The following is a 21,011-nucleotide window of genomic DNA, read 5'->3' on the forward strand; positions in this document are numbered from 1 at the left end:
CAGTTGTGAAATGCAGATCTCATGGATGGGGATGGGACGTATCAAGGTGGGAATTTCCCCTTCCCTAACGAGGGCTTAAGGCCATTCTCCAGTGCATGGCTGATCTTACGGGAGACCCTTGGCAGTCACAGGGCTGGGACACCTTGTCCTTCTGAGCACTCCCTCCCCGGGGGACTTTTGGTATGGCTTTTTCAGCTCTGCCTTCTGTCTGCAAGCCCTTCAGGTCCCTCTCTGCATGCAGCCTGGATGCCCTCCCTCTGCCCTGCTCAAACTACCGGCTGGGTGGTAGGGCAGCATCTCCCTTCCCAGCAGCATCACTGGGGGAAGCACAGCAGTGGTCAGCTGGAGCCCCAGAATGGGAGCAGGACCATGCCCTGGCAGGTTCCCAGTGTGGCCATCCCCTCTGGGGTGTAGACCTGCATCCCTCTAGCATCCACATCCTGCCATAGTGCCCTTCACCCTTCCAAAACCCGTCCCACAAGACTTGGGACCGTCACGTCGCATCTGTTGCCCAACAGGCTCAGACTGTCCCTGAGAGGGTCCTCTCTGCTCCATGCAGGGGAAGAGCATCTCCAGCCACATGTCTCCTGCCTGGTCCAGCTCTCTGTGACTCTTGGCGATGCCACAGCAAGTAAGCAGACATGCAGGGACAGCGTCCTTGCCTGCAGGTGACCCCCAAGCCTCTCCTGCAGCCCCAAGGGCAGGCAGAAGGGCAGAGGCAGAAAGCTCCTGCCAATCTGGGCACACACAGCCCCGTAGCCAAGCTGGCACACTGACAGCGACAGCGTTGCATGGGCAGGCAAGGCCAGCGGGGTGCAGAGGAGCCCCTGGGGACCAGGGCAGGTCCTGTGCCTCCCACTCATCCAGCCAAAGCTCAGCACCCGGCAGAATCAGCCCTGGGGTATCAGTAAGAAATGGCAGCAGAGAAGCAAAGGGTCTGGTTCTCTGCAACAGCCTCAGCAGACAGCAGCTGACATGTCCGCGTGCGCAGCACCCCACAGCTGCTCCAGGTGTGCTTCTCTAAATGCTCAGCTCTCCCTCCTCCTCCTGCACCTCCCTGCTCCACGCCACCGGCCGCACAGGCAGCATGCCTGCGGGGAGCCAGGCTGACACCTGTCCACAGCATTAGGCTGCAAGCCAGACTCCAGCTGGTGGTGGATGCCCCAAAAGCCCTGGACACAGCCTAGAGAAGTGGTTTAACCCAACCAGTGTTTTCAGATGGTGCCTGGAGGCTGTCAACTGGCTACGTAATTCTCCTGCAAGTGCACAAAACCACAGAGAAATTCCCTTGCCCTTCCACTAGGCCAGATCAGCAGCTTGAATAGGAGAGGAAAGACCTTGTCAAGGTCAAAGAAAACACCGATTCCTGTTTTGGAGTCAGCATCTCCGGTGATGAACACGGCTAACCAATCTCCTGCGTGACATGAGATGTACAATGATGGATAGCAGCTGTTTTCTGGCCCACAGCATGGGACATGGTTCTGCAGAAAACCTGTTATTGGACCTTATCCTACAGCCAGGACCCCTCCCCTGTGGGGTGGCTATGGCCAGAAGAGATCATGTGGAAGCAGCTGATGAATCCATATATTGTCACATCTCCAGCCCTATCAACGCTGCTAAAGTTTTCCCAGATACAACCATGTCGTTGGGATGTGATTCCTCTGCTCCATGTAACACAGCAATGGCAAAAGTCCCCAGCCCAGCCCACATCCTGGAAAATTCTGTCCAAGGCACCGTGCGGTGGAACAATACAAAACAGTGATAAATTACACCATCCTGAATGTGGGAGCAGGTGGGAAATGGGTTCCGTTTTGACTGAGCAGGAGGCAACATCTGAAGGCAGCACAGAGCTGGCAAGGCCTGGGGAGGAGAGCAGGGCAGGGGGAGGGAGCCCAGTGGCTGGAAAACAAGCCAAGAGGCACATGAGAAGCTAATCAATCTGCCCAACCTTCAGTGGCACCTCGGGGCTGGCCAGCACTGATACCTGCTGCCATATGTTGCAGGTTCAGTTGAGCAGAAGGGACGGGAAGATGACGGTGATGCCTCCAGAGCTGAAGAAGAGGCACGTTGCTGCACAGCGCCACGAAGAGCAATGCCTGGCCCTTTCAACGTGTGGGAAGTTCCCAGCTGTGCACAGCGCTTGGGCCGGTGTTGCACTTGTTTGTGTACGACTGGGCACACCGAAGTGCTCTACAAACACTGGTGGGATGTCCTTCACTTGCAGCGTCCCTCATGGGAAGGGACAGGGGGGGCCTCAACACTCAGGAGGAAAGGCTCAGAGGCACTGCTGGATCTAAACTGTCTTTTTCTCAGGCAAATGGGAAGCCGACTTCCCACCATGCACATTTGGGATTTGAAAGCCAAAAGGGCTCTCGAGAAAAGGGTGAGGGTGAACATGCATGCGGGGAGCATCTCTGCCAGGCAGAGTGGTCCCCTGCCTCCCATCTCTCCCACTAGTGTCCTCTCCCAGCAGTGTCCTCCATGCCCCGTCCATGTCCCCTCCGTGCCCCTCTGCCCCCCGCACCCTGGGCACCCCCCCGCAGCGAGCGGCCACTCCAGCCCTCTCCCCCCTGCCCCTCCAGCCCATGGAATGTGTTTCTCCCCAGCACCCAGCTGCTGGCCAGGGCACACCCGGGGCTGAGCCCACCACCACCCCTCCTTGCACAGCTCCATCTAGAGCCCCCTGGCACCTGCCCCTGCCCGTGGCTCACCCGGGCTGCTCCCAGCTGCTGCTCCCGGCACTGCTTCGCTCGCCCCGGTGTCGGCGTGTACCTGGAGCACAGAGCCCCGCTCCTGGGACAAAGGCTGCCCCGAGTCCCCAGTATGGCCCTCCCCTTGGCCCCGGACCAGCGACCTGCCCAGGAGAGCTCTTGTCCAGGAGGCAGCGGGGCTGGGGCCGGAGAGCCGGGGTGGAAACACTGTCCGGTGTTAACCACTTCGCTGCTGGAGGAGCATGTTTGCTGGGGAGACCTCCACCCATGGGGGTAGTGTGGGTGCCTGTACAGCCTGGCTGGGGTTCAGCAGGGGGGGCAGCTCCCCAGAAAGCTCTCGACAAGCCCAGTCTGCCCATTGGGGAGCCTGCCAGCGGGCTGGCCCCAGGATGAAGGCAGTGGCTGAGGTCTGGGAGCCCAGCAGACATCCCTGCAGAAACACACTGCAAGGTAAAGCATGGCCCAAGCCTGCCACCCGCACCCCCATTGTCACCTGGCTCTGCTGTACCCCACGCTGCCCCATTGCAGGCAGAGACAGGCTGGTGGAGGGGCCCAGGACAGAAACAGGAGGAACCTGACAGGTGGAGACCTGTCCCCATGGCCAGGGACCTGTCCCCACAGCCATCCATATGGGACCCATCCCCATGGCTAGAGACCCACCTGCACCCGAGCTCAGGGACCTGTCCCCATGGCCAGGGACCCATCCCCACAGCCAGAGACCCCTCCCCATGGCCAGGGTCCTGTCTGTCCCCACAGCCCAGTCCATGTCCCCACAGCCAGAGACCCCTCCCCATGGCCAGGGTCCTGTCTGTCCCCATGGCCAGATCCATGTCCCCACAGCCAGGGACCCCTCCCCATGGCCAGGGTCCTGTCTGTTCCCACAGCCCAGTCCACGTCCTTGCAGCCAGGGACCCCTCCCCATGGCCAGATCTTGTCTGTCCCCATAGCCAAGGACTCATCCTCACGGCCAGGAACCCCTCCCCGCGGTCAGGGACCCCTCCCCATGGCCAGGGTCCTGTCTGTCCCCATGGCCAGGGTCCTGTCAGTCCCCACAGCCAGCGACCCATGCCCACGGCCAGGGACCCCTCCCCGTGTCCGGGGTCCTACCGCCCCGGGGCGGTGCCGGCAGAGGTGCCGGCAGAGGTGCAGGCAGGCGCGGGTGCTGCCCCGCCGCCGAGCGCCCCCGCCGCGCCGAGCTCCCGCCCCGGGCCGGCCGGGGCCGCCGCCCGGGCAGGCGAGGCCGCCGCAGGCCTCACTTTCGGTTTGCGGCGCTGCGCGGGGCCGGGTGCGGGCCGGGCGGCGCGGGCGGGGCGGGCAGGGCCCGGGGGCACGGGCAGAGGCGGCGGCGGGCTCGGCGCACCTCCGCCCGAGGACTGAGGGGTGCTGCCGGCACAGGTACGGCGGGGGCCACCCGCTCCCCGGGGGCCGGGCCTGAGGGAGCCTTCGCCCCTGCCTTGTCGCGGGACGGGAGCTGCCGCTGGGCGAGTGCCCCCGCCCCGTCCCAGGGTGTTGCTCTGCTGCCGGCCAAGGGACACGTTCATGGTCCCCGCAGCCGGCTGCTCCGTGTCCCAGGCGGGCATGTAGGGGGTGTGCGGTTCCCGAGACCCCGGGAGGAGCTGGAGGGACGAGGCAGGGGCCGGTGGGTTGGGGCTGCCCTTGCCAAGACACCATCTCCCTCCCCACAGCCCAGCGCTGGGATGGGGCAGCGCCTGCTCAGGGCGGTGGGCTGGAGCTTGGCGACGGTGCTGGCAGTGCTGGGGGTGGCCGTCTTCTTCCTCCTCCTGACCCTGGCGAAGGATGCTGCCCTTCCTACGAGGAACAAAGTAGGTGCCTGGTGGGACCTGGGAGAGCTTGGGAATGTCCACCAGCCACTTCTCATCCTTCCATCAGCCCTGCCTTCCTCTCTGCTTGCAAGTCTTCCCATAACCAGCCGAGCTTTTCTGGGCTTAACCTAATCAAGGTAGCACCGGGCAGATCAGCCACCCCCCCTAAACCACAGTCCTGGCTCCGTGTTAAGGAAGGGAGAGAGAAGAGCAGCCCCAGAGGGCTGCACTGCTTTCCACCCCAAACACTTTCTTTTCTCTGTTTTCAGAGGTCCAGAGCACGTGATGGGTTTACATCCCTCTCTCCTGTTGCTTTCTGCTGGGCTTTGCAAACTGTTAAAAAATAGTCAGGGTTTGTAAGATTTGCCACTCATGAAGGTCTGGGAGCAGCTTTGGCAGCCTGAGCCCTTTGGGACATGCCTGGATGCCTCCCTGCTCTGCAAATCACCCTGCTGCCCTGTACACCTTCCCTTTCCGAGCTGTAAGCCCCTGGAATGGCTAAATCAGGGGGGGTTAGAGGTTGAGCGGGGCTGCTAAAGGAAGTCGGACATGCAAAACTGTGCTGCTCACGTTCAGGGACGGGAAGCAAGAGGAGAAGCTGTCAGAAACCCCCATGGCACTTGGTGCGGCCCCGAGCATGCCGTGACCGTGTCCCCTCTGTCTCCCCCAGTATGGCCTGGTGTTTGATGCTGGCTCCACGCACACGGCTCTCTACGTCTACCGGTGGCCCGCGGACAAGGAGAACGGCACCGGCATCGTCACCCAGGTGGAGGCCTGCACCGTGACTGGTGAGTGTGTCCGTCCCTCTCTCCCAGCCTCCCCCATCACTTGCCCCAAACTCTCAAGGCATCATTGGTGATCTGAGTCAGCCTGTACTGGGCCAAAGGGAGATGGCCTGGCAGAAGAACCAAAGTAAAGTGTTAGTGGGGATAGTTTGCACCTTAGGAAACCCTACAGTAATCAGAGGATCCAGAGGTGGGTAAGGAATTTGGACCCCAGTTAGCATGGTTCCTGGAGCCAGTCCAGTCTTGCAGCCAGTGGCTGTGCATCAACTTGCACCTTGGGATGCTGGATGTGCAGTTTGTTCCTTTTTCCATGCAACCGCTTTCTTGGCATTTCTTCCCACAACATCTCTTCACAGCTTCTTTCATAATGTGCTGCTTCATGTTCCACGGGGTCTCCTAAAAGTTCTGCAGAAGCCCCTAAACATTACTGTGTTTCTGCTGGTTTTTTGCATGCGGTTTCTACCTGCTCTTTGGGGCAGCAGTTTTCATTTGGTATCTGTGCAGCACCAAATGCAGCACAGTTTTGGCTGAGGCTGGGACACCTGGGTTACCAAGGAGATCCAGAGAGCTCCCTGGGCCTGGGGAATGGGTGGATGCATCCCCTGCTATCCTGTCCCTCCGGGGTGGCACTGGCTCAATCGCAGGGTGCCCTCTTGCAGGACCCGGCATCTCCAGCTACGCAGACAACCCTGCTGAGGCTGGAGCCAGCCTGAAGCCCTGCCTGGACAAGGCCATGAAGGTTGTCCCAGCAGAGCAGCAGCGGGAGACCCCCACCTACCTGGGGGCCACAGCGGGCATGCGGCTGCTGAGGTACTGGAGCTGTGCACCCCCCCCCCCTTCCCCACCGCGCGCTTCTGCATTGTCTGCAGTACAGGGGGCCGGGGCGAGGGGCTGGGGGCACGGCGGGCTGGGGTACGGGGGGCTGCTGCCCGGGCAGGCCATGGTGATGGGCATCCCTGTCTGCAGCCCGATGGGGCGTCCAAGAGAGCCGCCGGCCGTGCCCAGGGGGAACCCCCCAGCCCACTGCAGCAGCAGCCCGGCAGCAGCCCCCGAGGTGGATGACCCTCCTCTGCCGGACTTGCATGAACCTTCCCGCGTGCTCAGGCAGAGCCCGCAGGCAGCATTTTTAGGGAGGCTCCCAACGCAGCAATTGAGGGGCTTGGCGGCTTGCAGGAGCCAGCCTGCCGGCTGGGCAGCGCTGCAGGGGGATGTGCCCTGTCTCTGAGCAGCCCCGCGCCTTGGCAGAAGGCAGCAGCCTCTTGCTGTCAGCCCTGCTCCGAAAGCTCCCCAGCCTTTGCCTGCTCCAGCGCACGGCGTTTGTCTCCTTCCCTGGGCAGGGAGCAGAACAGCAGCAAGGCCGAGCAGGTCCTCGCCGAGGTCGCCAGGGCCATTGGCCGGTACCCTGTGGACTTGCGCGGGGCTCGGATCCTGACGGGCAACGAGGAGGGCTCCTTCGGCTGGATCACCGTCAACTACCTGCTGGAGACGCTCGTCAAGGTGCGGGCTCAGGGAGAGGGCAGAGGAGGGGTGAGCCGTGTGTATAGCCCTGTCCCAGCTACAGCCAGGTCTCTTCATTCCCAGAGGAGAGAAAAAGGGAGTTTCAGGGCACGAGTCACCCCAAGAAGTGTAGCCGGTGGTTGTGAAGTGCAGATTCAGCTCCAGGGATGTGCTGAACAGGATCAGGGTCTTTGTGTCCAGCTCAGCCTGGCCCGGTGCTCTCCTCTCTCGCCTGGGTCCATTTTGGCATCACAGGGATGCAGCAACATCCGTCCCCAGATGAAGGGGTTACTCCGTCCCTCCTCAAAGCCTCTGGACCCTGGAGGTCTGTGTGGGTGGAGGAGGACGTAGGCAGGAAAGGTTTCAAGAGGGAGACAGGGTGTGGAAGGTGCCTCAGGGGCTTGTGAGCCCACAAAACCTTGAGGGAAGGGGCAGGGACTGAGAGTCCCTCCAGCTGACACTAACACTTGCTGTTTTATCGGGCCAGTTTTCCTTTGCAGAGAAATGGGAACATCCGTGGGACACGGAGGTTCTCGGAGCTCTGGACCTTGGGGGTGCCTCGACACAAATAACCTTCCAGCCTGGAGTCACCGTGGAGGACAAGAACACCTCCGTCTTCTTCAGGCTCTACGGCACCAACTACTCGCTCTACACCCACAGCTACCTCTGCTATGGGCAGACGCAGGCCTTGAAGAGGCTGCTGGCAGCTCTCCACCAGGTACTGCAGCCGCTGGCCACCAGGATCTCCTCAGCCCTTTCCCATTGCCCTGAAAGATGCCTTCCAGAACCGCCGGGCACGTGTAGATGTTATGTACTGAACCAGAACATGCCCTCCTTTGGGTGGAAGGTGGTGGTGGTTCCCTGCCAGGGCTCCCTTCTCCCCACACGTTGCCGTGTCGTGGCATTTTTCACCGTTTCCCAAGCCCAGCCATGTCCTTCGGGTCTCGCTGTCCCCCTTCGCTCGCCCTCCCTCAACTCCTGCCCGGAGAGAGGATTCCCAACACAGCTCCCGCACTCCGCCCCACCCCTACGCAGTGTCCTCCTGTCTGGCCGGGGACGGAGCGCGCGGCCCAGCGCCGCGGGAGGCAGAGCTGCTCGGGGAGCGTGCAGGCGGGAGGCACCCTCGGGCCCTGCTGGGCTGGGGCCCGCGGGCTGCCGCGGGGCCAGAGCGACCGCCGCGAGCCACAGGCTCTCCGTGCGGGCAGAGCCCGCGCTGCCCTCGGGAGCCGCTCGCCGTCCCCGCGCGGAGGCACCGGCTGGCAGCGGCATCGCCACCCCAGCACGGCTCGGCGGTGGGGCCGACAGCAGGACCGGCGAGAGCCGCGGGCAGGTTCATCGTGCGAAGGAGGGACCCTGCTTGTCCTCAGGTCCTCCTGGGGCCTAGATCCTGCTTTTTGGGAAGGCCTAAGCCCAGGCTGGGCTGCGGGGTAGGGTCTCACTGGCATCCCACGCCAAGCCCCACTAATGGCTCGCGCTCTCTCCAGGGCAGCCCGTCTCCCCAGCAGTTGTCACACCCCTGCTACCCCAAGGGCTACCAGGAGAACGTCAGCACGGCAGACCTCTATGACAGCCCCTGTGTCCGTGCCCCGAGCACGCCGAGGCCTGCAGAGGTCTTCACGGTGACGGGGACAGGGGACCCAGCAGCGTGCAGCACCGCCATCCAGAAACTCTTCAACTTCAGCTGCGGGGCCAACAGGACGTGCGGGTTCAACGGGGTTTATCAGCCGCCCGTGCGGGGACAGTTCTTCGTAAGGAGCCTCCGTCCCCGTGGCTGTGGTGGGGGTGTGGGGTTTGGGGGCACCAGAGGCTGGCCACCTCAGGAAAACTGCTGTAGGAGAAAAGTCTCAATAGTGCCAGCCCTGAGAGCTGGATGTCCCATGGAGCCATGCAGGGTGCTCACCAGCATGCCAGGCAGACCCAGACCTCTGCTGTCACAGCACCAGTCTCTTTTGGTGTGGGGAGCAGTCCCAGGGCTCCCTCCCAGTGGGTCGGCAGGCATCATCACCTTATGGTGCTGATCAGAGCAGAGTACCCCGTGGGAGGGCTGAGGGGGTGGCAGTGGCCTGAGCGCTTCACTAACATGCTGCCTTTGGTCTTAAACACCCACAGGCTTTTTCGGGGCTTTATCACAACCTTCACTTCCTGAACCTGACAGGAGGACAGACCCTGAGCGCAGTCAATGCCACCATCAGGCAATTCTGCACCAGCACCTGGAAGGAGGTGAGATCCTGCCTAGGAGATGCCAGGCCCTGCCCACGTTTCTCCCGGGCGCTGGGCAGCCTGAGAGCTCATCTGCAGCAGATGGCAGCTGGAGGGAGCTGGCAGATCTCTGGGCAGGGAGAGAGATGGGACAGCAGCCTACAGCCTCCTTGGTTCTCTGTGCTCCCCAAGCCCCAGCACTCTGGGGTCTTTGCTCCCAGCTGCACTGTGAGGCTCTTCCCCACAACGTGGGTGCACCAAGCACTTCTCCATGCTGGTAGCCCCCACCCTGCTACTTCCACCTCTGCAGGTGCAGAAGCGGTTCCCCACCATGAACAGGACCCACGTCCGTGACGCCTGTGCAGCCAGCTCCTATGCCCTCATCCTTCTCCTGCAGGGCTACAGATTCAACCACACGACATGGCGTAACATCCACTTCGTCCAGCAGGTACCAAAGTGCTCGGCAGCCCCCAGCTTTCACGGTTTGTGCTATGAAATGGCTTGCACCCACCCTGCCCCTGCCCTGCCTGGATGGGGGAGCAGGGGATAACAGGGCAGCAGGATCCACTGCCTGTGCTCAGGGCAGCTCTTGAGTTATGCTCACAGGCACCTGCTGGGACATCTGGCCTGGGCCATTTCTGCTTTCCCCCAGCTTCTCTCACTAACTGGGTATCTGCAGCCCAAAGTGTGCACAGATATGGTGGCTGTGGAGCAGGACCTGGGGGTGCAACAGCAAAGGTCTTCTCTATCTCTCCAGCTTGCATGGTCCTTTGCAGCCCTTCACATCCCTCTTCCTTCATTGTCTGCACAGGTCGCTAACGTAGACGTGGGCTGGACTCTGGGCTACATGCTGAATCTGACCAACATGATTCCCTCGGAGACTCCCCAGAGAGTCGTAGGGCTCCAGAGAAGCGACTGGATAGCAGCCACAGTCTTACTGGCCATCATGCTCATCCTCCTCTTCTGCCTGCTCACAGTCATATCCTGCCAGAAAAACGCCTCCAGTTATGAGCGTCTCTAGCAGCGCTGGCTCCGGAGGCTGCTGAAGCCCCTTGGTCCTGCTGCCGCACTTGCGTGAGGAGCTGCAGACTGGGGAACTGCCCCCATGTGTCCAGGAGATGTGGGGCACCTGTGTCCTGGCCTGGCGAGCTGGAACCTGCACAGGCTTTAAAAAATCCTCCCTGTAGCTGTGTGCTGCCTGGTTTTCTTTCCCCTCACTGCTGGGTGGAGATGCTTTAGGAGGGAGGGCATGGCCATGTGGGGCAGGGGATCAGTGCTGGGGGTGTGGGGACCACAGTGATGTGGGGTGGCTGGAGATGGTGGGACCAGTGGGTCAGGGAAGGGAGAAGGGGTGTTTGATAGCAACGGGAACATCACAAGGCTGGTTGCAGCCTGCAGCGGATACCCGACAGGGGGTGGATGTGTCCTGCCCCATCCAGGGACAAGAGCCTGCATCACCCATGTCCACCAAGAGGGTGGTCAAACACTGGAACAGGCTTCCTAGAGAGGTGGTTGGTACCCCAAACCTGTAAGGGCTTAAAAGGTATTTGGACAATGCCCTTAACAACGTGCTTTAACTTTTGGTCAGCCCTGAGGTGGTCGGGCAGTTGGACTAGATGTTCATTGTAGGCCCCTTCAACTGAAAAATCCTATTCTGTTCTGTTCTGTTCTGTTCTGTTCTACACAGTGGGGCAGAGGCAATGGGGCGATGGGGGTAAGCTGGCCTGGTGGATGTGACTGGGGCTTTGCCCAGGACTGGGAAGCCCTGTGAGTCAGGGGTTGGCAGCAGCCCCTGCCTCTCCTGCATGAGGTTCCTCTCTGGTCTGGCTGCACCCCGTGTCTGTGCCAGGCAGACATCTCACCCTGCCTTTCCAGCACACAGGGCAATTTGGCAATGCTGCTGGGACATGTCAGGGCAGCTCCTGGCGTCCCCCTTACATTTTTGGGGGGGTCCCACTGGCAGCCAGTGGATGGGGGAGGTGAGACACTCTGGCTCTCGGAAGGAAAAGGCCTGTCCTTGTGCCCTGCTGGCTCCCCTCCGAGGTCTGGCGGATGCTGCGAGGTCTCCAGGGGCATCTCCCACAGCACTGAGTGATGTTGACTCTGCCCTGAGTCCCTGTCGTCATCACCAGCCCTTACCTGGGAGACAGAAACAATAAAATTGTGACTGTTCAGGAGCAAAGTAACAGGCATTTCCCATCTGCTGTCTTTTACAATATTTATTTGGATGACGAGAGCTGTGAGATGCCTGCCTTTCTGCAGGAACCAAAGGTCAGCTCCTTCCTGCCAGGAGGCAAATAACAAGATGAATCATCCACAGGGCAGATAACAAATGAGCAGAACCAAAGGCAAAGGCAAGGGCACTGTCATGGGCAAGACCCAGCTCAGCCACGTGTGCTGGGTCAGGGCAGGACTCGCAGCCTGCTGGAGTTTCATCCTGACACCCACAGCATCCAGACCTGCTGCTGGTGGGACAGTCTGGCCTCCAGGAAGACACTCAGGACCATCAATCCATTTATCCCAGAAGAAAAGGAAGATGAGGTGAGATGAGGTGGACCCTCTGGGGAAGTATGGACCATGCTTCTGACTTTGGATGCTCAATTTGCCTTCTGTCTCTGAGACCATCAGGTAAGCCCAAACGGTACACCCTCAGGAGAGCCCGCTGGGGTATCACAGCCCTTGCATGCCCTCAGGCTGGCAGACCCAGCAGGGACCTGCCTGGCTGTTGGCAACCGTGGTCAGACCCAGCGTTGCATGAAGCACCTTGTCACCAAGTGCCTGCAGCCGTGCACTAACAGTCTGGCACCCGGGGAGCTCTTCCATGGCCAGGCTGGCTCTCCAGCCCGTGTGCCTGCTGGTGGGATGGAGGCCATATTTGTAACAGGCGTAATGGTGTAAGGAGGCAGATAGGCATGGCTGGGCTTCCTGTAGTGCGTAGGCTGATCCCAGCAGGTGTCCACAGGAGTGGAGCTCCTCTGGAAACCTCACATGGTGCCTATCTGCACGTTGGGGGCAGTCCCGTGGAAGGCCAGAGCTCAGTTCCTCAGTGTTGTAGAGGTTACAGGTGCTCAGCGTTGTTGAACCAGCCTCAGGCTGCCAGACCTGCTGGCAGAAGAGCAGGGCACCGTAGTGCAGACAGCCCTCCAGCCCCAAGGTGCTCCTGCCAGGCTCTAAAACGCAGCCGGGCTCCTACATCCACAAGAGCAGGAGCAGGGCAGCAAGCCCCAAGGCAAGGGTGAGGATGATGAAGGCGACAGCTGCAGCCCACAGGGATGGAACGTGCCCCTTCACCCATGCTGGAGCCTCCGCCGGGATCATGTTGGTGAGGTTCAGCATGTACCCCAGCGTCCAGCCGACGTCGGCACTCCCCGCCTGCCCAAGGAGAGAGGGGATGAGGAGTTAGCCCTGCAGGAAAGCCACACTGAGGATGCAGGGCCACCTACTCCTGAACAGCCCAAACTGGGTGTAGTAGGTGGCCCCACACACAGTGCTACACTGGGATGTGGGGCAGGCAGGGCTTCCTGGACCATGGGTCTCACAGCACCCCAATGTGGGAAGCTGGCTCTTTGCTGCCTCTACTCCTGCCCGCAGGCTGGGTTTGCTGCCTACCTTCATCTGGAAGAAGATGTTGTTCCAGCTGGTCTCGTTGAACTTGTAGGCGTCGAGGAGGAGCGTGAGGATGTAGTTGGCATTGGCACAGTATTTAGGCAGTCGCTCAGGATTCTCTTCAGGGTAGCTAGAAGACAGCTGGGGTGGGGACATGTTTGGGGAGAAAGGGAAGTTATTTGCAGTTTCTGTGCAGGGACAATGCCCTGACAACTGCTGTATGAGGGGCAACGGCTTTGCAGTCACCAGCATCCAGAAAAAGACTTCTGGACCAGGCAGGTATTTTGGACCTGTCCACACAGGACAGCTCCTTTGACGAGGATTTACACTCCACATGGAAACAGAGAGACATATTGGAGCTCGTCTTGCCCCAGATTCTCCCACCTCAGCCTCCTCGTGCAAGGGGCTCCTGCTCTCTAGCAGGTGGTCCTAGCACAGTTCACAACGCAGTCAAACCCATCCCCATTCGACTTGTCTCCAGAGCAGTGCCAGCAGCTGGCTCTCCTCTCACCATCCTCCAGTGCTACAGACCTACCTCCATCTCCAGCTCCTGTATGGGAGGGGAGATTTTGCTGCCTTCACCTGCCCTGGCTGCCCCTTTCCCAAAGTTGTATGAGCAAGGAGGGTCTCCAAGGGTGGGTGCAGGACGCTCCCTGGCTCCCACTCCTCTTCCCCCATCCCAGGACCCCTTTGCTTGTGAAGCTTCCCCACAGCCTCCCATCATGGGGAACGTACATCTTCCCAGCTTCTTGTGCAGAAATGCTCGATGGTCTCCCTGACAGTGGCCAGCGACTGTCCCTCGGTCAGATTGAGAAACTTGAAATTATAGTAAAAGGCAGAGAAGGCCTGAAAGGCAAGAGGCAGAAATACCGTTGAGCTACAGTTGGGAAAATCCCCCGGGCAGCTGTCCCCAAGTCCCTTGAAGCAGGAGGTGGGGTTTGTCCTTTACCAGGTTTGTCCCACCCTTGTATAGTCCCAGGGCATCGTTGTCCGTGTCCCAGCAGAGATGACGGGCTGGGGGTGTAGGTGCCTGCTGGCTATGGCAGCACATCGAGTGCAGGCAGAGCCCTGCCTGAAGGCCGCTGGCTCAGCTGTTTGGTTTTTTTACTGAAAACTTGGTTTTCAACTAAGCACCTGTTTTACTAACAAGGTCCCATTTGGAGAGTTGGCTGGAAAACCAGACAGCAGCAATCCCTGGTGTGCCCTGGGGCAGTGGTTATACGGGAGCTTCTTGCCTCCATTCTGCTGTGGGGAGGTGACAGTGCCATGGGGCACGCAGGGACACCACAGCAACTGAGGACACACTCTGCTGTGGAGAAGGGAGGACAGGATTTGCCTTACAATGAACTGCCCTCTGACCGGGGGCTGGTAGATGCCGTCGAAGGTGCAGTCCTGGCTCTGGCCACATGCTGAGAAGTTGAACAGCTTCTTGACAGCAGCCAGGCACCCACTGGCATTGCCCCTGCCCTCCAGGGTCACATTCCTGTCTCCAAGGGTCAGCCATCGGTCACTCCCGTTCGTACAAGGGCTGGTGCGGAAGGAAGACAGTGAGACGGTTTCATCGTAGTCTTTCGGGTAGCAAGGGTGATCGACTTGCATGCTGGAGGATGACTCCTGGGAATAGCAAAATGGCAGGCTGCAGCCTCCTCCAAACCCTCTTGGGGGGCATGCTGGCCAGCAGGACTCCCCTAGCGCTCCCCCCAAAGCCGCAGGCGCAGGCGCCTCCCACCTCCTCAGCAGGGAAAGCCCCTCCTGTGGTTTAATCCTGGTGGTGTTGGCCATCTGCAGTCCCAGCCTGAGCTCAACACTAGTTCTCACTCTGCTTTATCTCATTCCCTCTCCCACGGGGGCAGACCAATTTCAGGCATCCAGCATGTCTCTCCCCTGGCCAGCAGGATCATGATTTGGGGCATGCAAAGCCCTCTCCATCCCAGCTCTAGCTCTGTCTCTAGCTCGAACCCCAACTAGGGACACCACCTGGGATTCTACTGGCTGTGCAGCACGAGCAAACCCTTCTGGCTCACCAAGGCTGCTTCTCCTGGCAAGGTGCAGCTCCATGAACACCCTTTCCCCCTCTGACCTTTCAAAAAACGGCCTGAGAAAGATCTCTGGTTCACTTTTCTCAGATCCATGCAGTCACAGAGCAGTTGAGGTTCAGAGGGAGCTATAGTGTCCCTGTGCCAAACCCCTCCTTAGAGCATGACCAACTAGACCAGGTTGCTCAGAGCCTGGTCCCATCAACTTCTGAGTATCTCCAAGGATGGTGATTCCGCAGCATTTCTGGGTCCTATTCCAATATTTGACCTTTCTTATCAGGAAAAACTTTCCCCCTGCATCTGGTTGGAAATTCACACGTTTCACCTTGTGCCCATTGCCTCTTGTCCTGTCAGTTCACACCTCCAAGAAGAGCCTGGTCCTGCCTTTTCTACACCCTGTGTGAGGCAGGTGTGTACAGCCAGAAGATGTCTCCCAAGTCGCTCCTTCTGACGCTTCCCATGTTCCTCTCCACATCTGCCTACCCGTGCTCCAAGGAGTCTGTACCCGCTCTCAGTTCCTGCTGATGCCTCTCTGGAAGAGCGTTTCCTGTTCTTATTCTGTGCATTAACAAGTCTGTGGTTGGTATCATGAGACCAGAACCCCATTCCCCCCCCAGCTCCCCTCTTACCGCAATCAATTGCTTTGCTAGTCGCTTCAGCATCTCATTCTGCCCATAGCAGAGGTAGCTGTGTGTGTAGATGTTGTAGTTATACCCATACAGTGTGAACTTGGAGGCTTCATTCCAGCTTATCACTGAACCTTCGGGCATAAAGCTGATCTGTGTGGATGCTCCTCCAAGATCCAGTGCCCCAAAAATGTTGGGTGCCTCTGGACGAACCCACATGTGTGCTTTGGGGGAGTACTGCCAAGGCAGGACAGGAGAAGAAGAGGATTAATACACGGCTGGGCTTACTTTCCCTGAGCAAAATTCTCATCCTGTTGAAGTCAACAGGGTTGTGTTATTAAATTCAACGGGTTTTCAATTCAGTTATTTCCGTACGTGAGGCCCCACTGCCTGCCCTGCCCAACCAGCCTGGCCATTTATCAGAGCCAGAAAACACAGAGATTGAACTGTCTGATGGTCGAGACGTGCCGATGTGCCAACGTGCTGTGGGCTCACGTGGCTCTGAGCCAACAGTCCCCAGACCAAAGTGCTGGTGGGGACCTGGCTTGGAGGGGCTGCCCTTCCTGAAGAGTGGGCTGCAGAGGTGCTGGTGCAAGGGGAAGGACAGAAATCCTCCAAAAGCCTGCACAGGAGCCCAGCGGTGCCAGCACTGCCCTCAGCTATGACAGTGCTGGGGTAGAGGGTGGCAGGAAAGAGGTTTGGTTCAAACTTCCTTAGACTGGCCCATTGAACCAAAACTGGAGTCTCCCAGCACCACACGGAGATGGACCTTCCCAGGGCAGCAAGACAAAGCCCAGGAGGAGCAAACAGTCCCCACTGGGCTGCATGGCTGACCAAGAGATCCTGTGTCCCCACAGTGCAGAGATGTGCCCTTAGCTCTTAACAGAGACACCCCCGTTTCCGATTTCTGCCTCCTCTTTCTCTGTAGGCAAGCCAGCGGATAACTGGCTGCTTCCCCTAGGTCATTCCCGAAAGCCATTAAACCTGACCTTTCCTTCTGCACTAAGCAAGCTTAAGGAAAATCAGAAAAGCTGTATTAGCAAAGAAGGAGTGGGTGTTTCACCCTTCTCCCACCTTAGTGAAGGAGTCCACCAGGTAGTTGATGGTGATCCAGCCATAAGCCCCCTCCTCCTCTCCTGTAAGGATTCGAGACCCTTTGAAAGCCACGGGGTACTCTCGCATGGTTTTAGCAACTTCAGCCAGGACTTGATCTGCCACCGAGCTGTTCTGCTCCCTAAGAAGGACTCAAAGGTCAGGACACATACCCAGCTACATCAATACTACAGAGGAAACACAAGGAAATAGTCTGGGTTTATTCCCATTTCCACATACTCCAGTTTTTTGCAACAAGCAGTTTGCGGGAAATGTTTCCTGCTATATAACTTGTCAAAGCTGCTCATACAGTGTAAATCCCAGCTGTCTAGACTTGGCATCACAGATCTAGGAGCGACAGCAATTTATTTTCCTTCCAGTACAGCTTGATCCCAGTCACACTGAGGTTTGCTAGGCCACCCTTCCCTAGCTAAGTATCTTCTAGTGCTAGAGGCCAGAGGGGATTGTGCTGCAAACCCCAGGTTTGAACATCACCCACTGACTGCACCAACGTCAGGGCTGGTTGCTGAGTTCGAGAGGGTCTTTCATGAAGGTGCCAGCCTGGTTTCAGACCTCTGAGTGGGGAAGACGTCTCAGGGCTGCTGGTATGTGCTCACTCTCTGAAGCGAGTAACCTTCAGGCTGTGACCTGGCTCCTTCCTAGGGAAAGAGTCTGATTGCCAGGGCACAGAAATAATTTTAGATAGCTGCAACCATAAAACCAAGAACCATGAAATGAAGGCTGACATTTGAAGAGAGCTAATAAGGGCTGGTGAAAGGTAAGAGCAGGTCCTGCAGCACCTCATTGCCGCCTGCCTCTGCCCTGCTCCCCCACCAGCGCCCATCCATCTGAGCAGATGGCACATTGCCTGGTGGCATCTCAACTCCCTAAGGAATAAAGAGCTCTGAGAAGCATTTCTTGCTTGGAACTGGGCACGGGGTCCCAGCATCCTGGACATGGGGTCCCAGGATGCCCACAGCCACCTCTGAGCAGCCTCTCTGCCCCAGGGCTGATGGCTCAGGCCAGCTCAGCCACCCATGTGTCCCCACTGGGCTGCCTTCTCCCACTCCCCAGTCACTTGCTCATGGCAGCATGAGAGCTGGAAGCTCCTGGCAGCCTGGCCCCGTGCAGGACACTGTGTCCTGGCAGTGGCTGCTTGCCGCTTGGTCACTGCTCCATCACTCCTGTGCCCCACAGCGATACCTCAGTAGCCTCATGCCTGCTGTTGCTCCGAGATAAGCTGGGACATCCCTCTGTTTTGCAGCAGGAACAAGTTTCAGGGCTTTATCCAGGCACTCCCTCAGGGAATCACCAGCTTTCAGGGGATCATTGGCATAGCTCGATAAGCCTTGCCCTGGAAGAGAATCAGGCTGGGACAGGCTGACAGGAATGACTGGGGACAGGGATGTGGGAACAAGAGGGCACAGGACAGTGAGCTCTGTCACCTCTTAGCAGCAAAGAGTGCTTTTACAGGGTCCCCGCGTCCCCTGAGACCTGACGGACCCATGCTTATGTGGCTCCATGGCTCCCCGACATCTCCCATGCTTTCTGCAGTGTCCCCAGCAGTATGGGTGAGACCAGGACAGCAGCTTGGGCAGCTGGGGGCCGTCCAAGGTGGAGGAATGAAAATCCAGAACACCAAGGTGCTTCGGTCCCACCAAACATGTGGGCACTACATGGTGCTGAGGGCCCTCCAACCATGAGCAAAGCCAGCAGGGAATCAGGGACCAACCTGCCTGCAGCCAGGGCTCCCCACCGTGCCAGCAGTGACAGCCCAATGGACAGAGCTGCCCAGCATGGGCAGGCCAAGAGGAAGGGCCAGGTCATCCCACCCACCACACGAACACGCGGGGCACCACCGAGCCCATAGCCGGGGGATACTAACCCTGGACATCACAGGACAAGGTCTGGCTGACCACGCCGGTGTCATTCTCCTTGTCTGAATCCCACTCGTAGACAAACAGAGAGGTGTGGGATGAGCCTGCATCAAACACCATCCCATACTGGAAGGGAAAACCAAGACATCACACTGGAAGGAGGAGCAGCAGCCTGCCCCTGGCCCCACCATGGCCCTGCCAGGGTGATGGGGCCAGAGAACGCCCCAAAAAACATCTCGCTAAGGCACAGCTACCTGCACCATGGCAGAGCAAGGCGGTGGCACTGCCTGGCCTCAGCATGGGCATTTCTCATGGCAACTGAGGGACTTTTTCACTCCCTCTCTTGAGGTCTGTGCAGCAATGCCACCTCACACAAACAACACCTCACACGAATATCTTCATTATTTCCTCATGCTTTTTTATTTTCTTTCTTGGTTACATACCTTTTGTGTCTACACTGGCCCCACCTTGAGGCCAGCAACTCTCCCATCTCCAGTGCTCTCTGCTACCCCCATGGCTGCACCCAGCCTGGGCAGGGACTGGCAGGGCCACACCAGCCCCAGTCCAGGAGCACCCACCCACATGCCTCTCCCCCGTAAAGCCCTTCACCTCAGCCTAAAACTGTGCCAACCCTCTTCCAGCAGCCAGGCTGGGATGCCAACCTGCAGGGGAGGGATGGGGAGGAACCACGATGATCGTGCTGTCTGTGAGTGGTTAGGACAGGCTGGTGGGAACTGGCAGGAACAAAGGCCATGTGGAGGTGTATCGCCCTGTGATGTGGTGTGCTGGGAGGGCAATGGGAGGGGGCAGGGCTTTGCCCTACCCTTCTGCTCCAAGGTAATCTCAAAACACGTCAAGTACATAGCATGGTGGTTACTTTCAGAGCAGGCTTCCTCCCCTGACTTCGAGGTGGCCAGGCTGTATTTCTGCCCACATCTTGAGGTGGGAAGAAAACATCCACCCAGCTACTACAAGGCAGTTCCTACTAACCTCCCTCCACCTCCTAACCCTGAAGATAAGCTGTTGTCTCTGAGCACCTGCCCAAGGTGACTGGTCTCTGCAGTGGTGTTCGGGGACCTTCTTTTGGGCTCACCTTGACTGTGGGTGGCAGGGTGACGTCTTCAATCTTCACCAGGCTGAGAACAAGGGCAATGATGGAGAGTGCAACCAGCGCCCCGACGATGGCATTGGTGAAGTGCTTCTTGTTAGCTAACATTTTGGTGAAGGCTTCTGCAAACCCAAACACAGAAGAAAGGTGGTTGGACACGGCCAGCTGGGAACAACGCTGGTCTGTGAGAGCTGCAAGGAGACCAGCTCCGAAAGCTTCCCCAGGCTGACACTATCTCAAGCTGTGTAACTCGGAAATCTTGGTAGAAAATCGGATCTTTCCCTGAGTAAAGCAATATTAGGATAAAATAGTGAGGGCTGGAGGAAAGAGGGATTGGTTGCCCAGCAGCCTGGTACAGCCATGATGGGATCGCAACAGAGCTCCAGGTCCTGCACTTGTTCAGGCTTGGCTCACCATTACCAGGAAGGATCAGGTCCAGGAGGAGCAAAAGAAACACTGCACCGAACAGAGGAGAGCATGGGAAATGGCAAAAAAACGTCAATGCGACGTATTGTAGAAGAGGAAGGTGATTTTATTTGACAAGGTGTAAGCAAGGTCAGCTCACCTGCTGGCACTCCCAGCAGCACCCAGATATTTGTGCCCAGGTGGGATCCCTCGAAGCTGGAGCTGGATTTCGAGTCCTTGCTTGTGGTTCTGGACTCCTCCTTTGCCGGCAGCAAACCCAGCTTGGACTTGCCTTTTATGTCCTTTGGAAGTGGATACTGCTTGAAAATCTTTTCCCCATTATTTTATCTCAGACCTCATCAGCCTTAGGCAGTACTCTTGAATATCTGTTCTCTTGCTTGTCTTACAGATGTATTCATGGCTCAGCTGGCATCTTCCTTCACCTTATCTTCAGCCAGTTGGTTCCTCCTCCTCATTTGAATGAAATCACACACAGGAGCCCCGCAGCAAGTAGCACACACCTCTCCTTTTAACCCTTTTCCCCCTGCTGCTTTGTGCTTTTGCACTGCCCTGGCTTCGGCTGGGCTAGAGTGGCTGGTACAGCGCCGTGCTCTGGATTCAGGATGAGAACAATGTGGGTGATAACACACGGATGTTTTAGTTGTTGCTAAGCAGTGTTTACACTAAGTCAAGGACTTCTTGGCTTCTCACACCACCCACCAGCAAGCAGGCTGGAAGGCACATGAAGCCGGGAGGAGATGCGGCCGGGACGGCTGACCCAAACTGGCCAAAGGGACCCTCCATGCCGTATGATGTCATGCTCAGTCTATAGGCTAGGGGTAAGCTGGCAGGGGCCACTGCTTGGGAACTGGCTGGGCAATGGTCAGCCGGTGGGGAGCAATTGCGTTGTGCATCACTTGTTTTGCATATGTGAATTGGTTTCTCATTATTATTTTTATTTTTATTATTTTAATTTTTATTTCCTTTCCTTTACTGTCCTATTAAACTGTCTTTATCTCAATCCACAAATTTTGCTTTTTTCCCCCCAATTCTCTTCCCCATCCCACTGCAGGGGAGCGAGCGAGTGGCTGTGTGGTGTTTAGCTGCCTGCCAGGTTAAACCATGACATACACTCACACATTTCTGTTCTCTCTTTGCTCTCACCAGTCTTAATATTTCCATTACGAGTCTCTACAAGGTCTGTAAGAGATAAGAGCGATATTTCCAGTATCCAGTGCCCTGAAAT

At 58.1% G+C, this 21,011-nt stretch overlaps 2 protein-coding genes across 2 annotated transcripts; one reads left to right on the forward strand and one right to left on the reverse strand.

Annotated features, from left to right (window-relative positions):
- Nucleotides 1-4,408: 4,408 nt before the first annotated feature.
- Nucleotides 4,409-10,036, forward strand: LOC147414095 (ectonucleoside triphosphate diphosphohydrolase 8-like). Its single transcript, XM_086475694.1, has 9 exons — nucleotides 4,409-4,534; nucleotides 5,205-5,322; nucleotides 5,979-6,129; nucleotides 6,657-6,816; nucleotides 7,304-7,534; nucleotides 8,301-8,564; nucleotides 8,926-9,036; nucleotides 9,326-9,463; nucleotides 9,827-10,036. Exons 1-9 carry the CDS (start codon nucleotides 4,409-4,411, stop codon nucleotides 10,034-10,036), a joined length of 1,509 nt encoding a protein of 502 aa, XP_086331820.1.
- Nucleotides 10,037-12,204: 2,168 nt separating this feature from the next.
- On the reverse strand, nucleotides 12,205-20,174 carry LOC104348775 (ectonucleoside triphosphate diphosphohydrolase 8). Its single transcript, XM_009954132.2, has 10 exons — nucleotides 20,124-20,174; nucleotides 19,346-19,480; nucleotides 18,261-18,378; nucleotides 17,579-17,729; nucleotides 16,358-16,517; nucleotides 15,287-15,520; nucleotides 13,963-14,235; nucleotides 13,357-13,467; nucleotides 12,625-12,762; nucleotides 12,205-12,387 (listed from the first exon to the last, which is right to left on the reverse strand). Exons 2-10 carry the CDS (start codon nucleotides 19,466-19,468, stop codon nucleotides 12,205-12,207), a joined length of 1,491 nt encoding a protein of 496 aa, XP_009952434.1. The 5' UTR covers nucleotides 19,469-19,480; nucleotides 20,124-20,174.
- Between the last annotated feature and the right edge of the window lie 837 nt (nucleotides 20,175-21,011).

This window comes from Leptosomus discolor, chromosome 19, assembly GCF_034619465.1.
Source record: "Leptosomus discolor isolate bLepDis1 chromosome 19, bLepDis1.hap2, whole genome shotgun sequence".
Taxonomy (NCBI): Eukaryota; Metazoa; Chordata; class Aves; order Leptosomiformes; family Leptosomidae; genus Leptosomus; species Leptosomus discolor.

Bases quoted from the DNA above. Each gene is read 5' to 3' on its own strand.
- LOC104348775 (XM_009954132.2), bottom strand. From the start codon at position 19,468: ATGTTAGCTAACAAGAAGCACTTCACCAATGCCATCGTCGGGGCGCTG. The intron at 17,730-18,260 runs GTTAGTATCCCC...ATTCTCTTCCAG, and splicing joins CTTGTCCTGTGATGTCCAGG to GGCAAGGCTTATCGAGCTAT. The intron at 13,468-13,962 runs GTAAGGCAAATC...CTTGCCTTTCAG, and splicing joins CGGTCAGAGGGCAGTTCATT to GCCTTCTCTGCCTTTTACTA.
- LOC147414095 (XM_086475694.1), top strand. From the start codon at position 4,409: ATGGGGCAGCGCCTGCTCAGGGCGGTGGGCTGGAGCTTGGCGACGGTG. The intron at 4,535-5,204 runs GTAGGTGCCTGG...TGTCTCCCCCAG, and splicing joins CCCTTCCTACGAGGAACAAA to TATGGCCTGGTGTTTGATGC. The intron at 6,817-7,303 runs GTGCGGGCTCAG...TTATCGGGCCAG, and splicing joins TGCTGGAGACGCTCGTCAAG to TTTTCCTTTGCAGAGAAATG.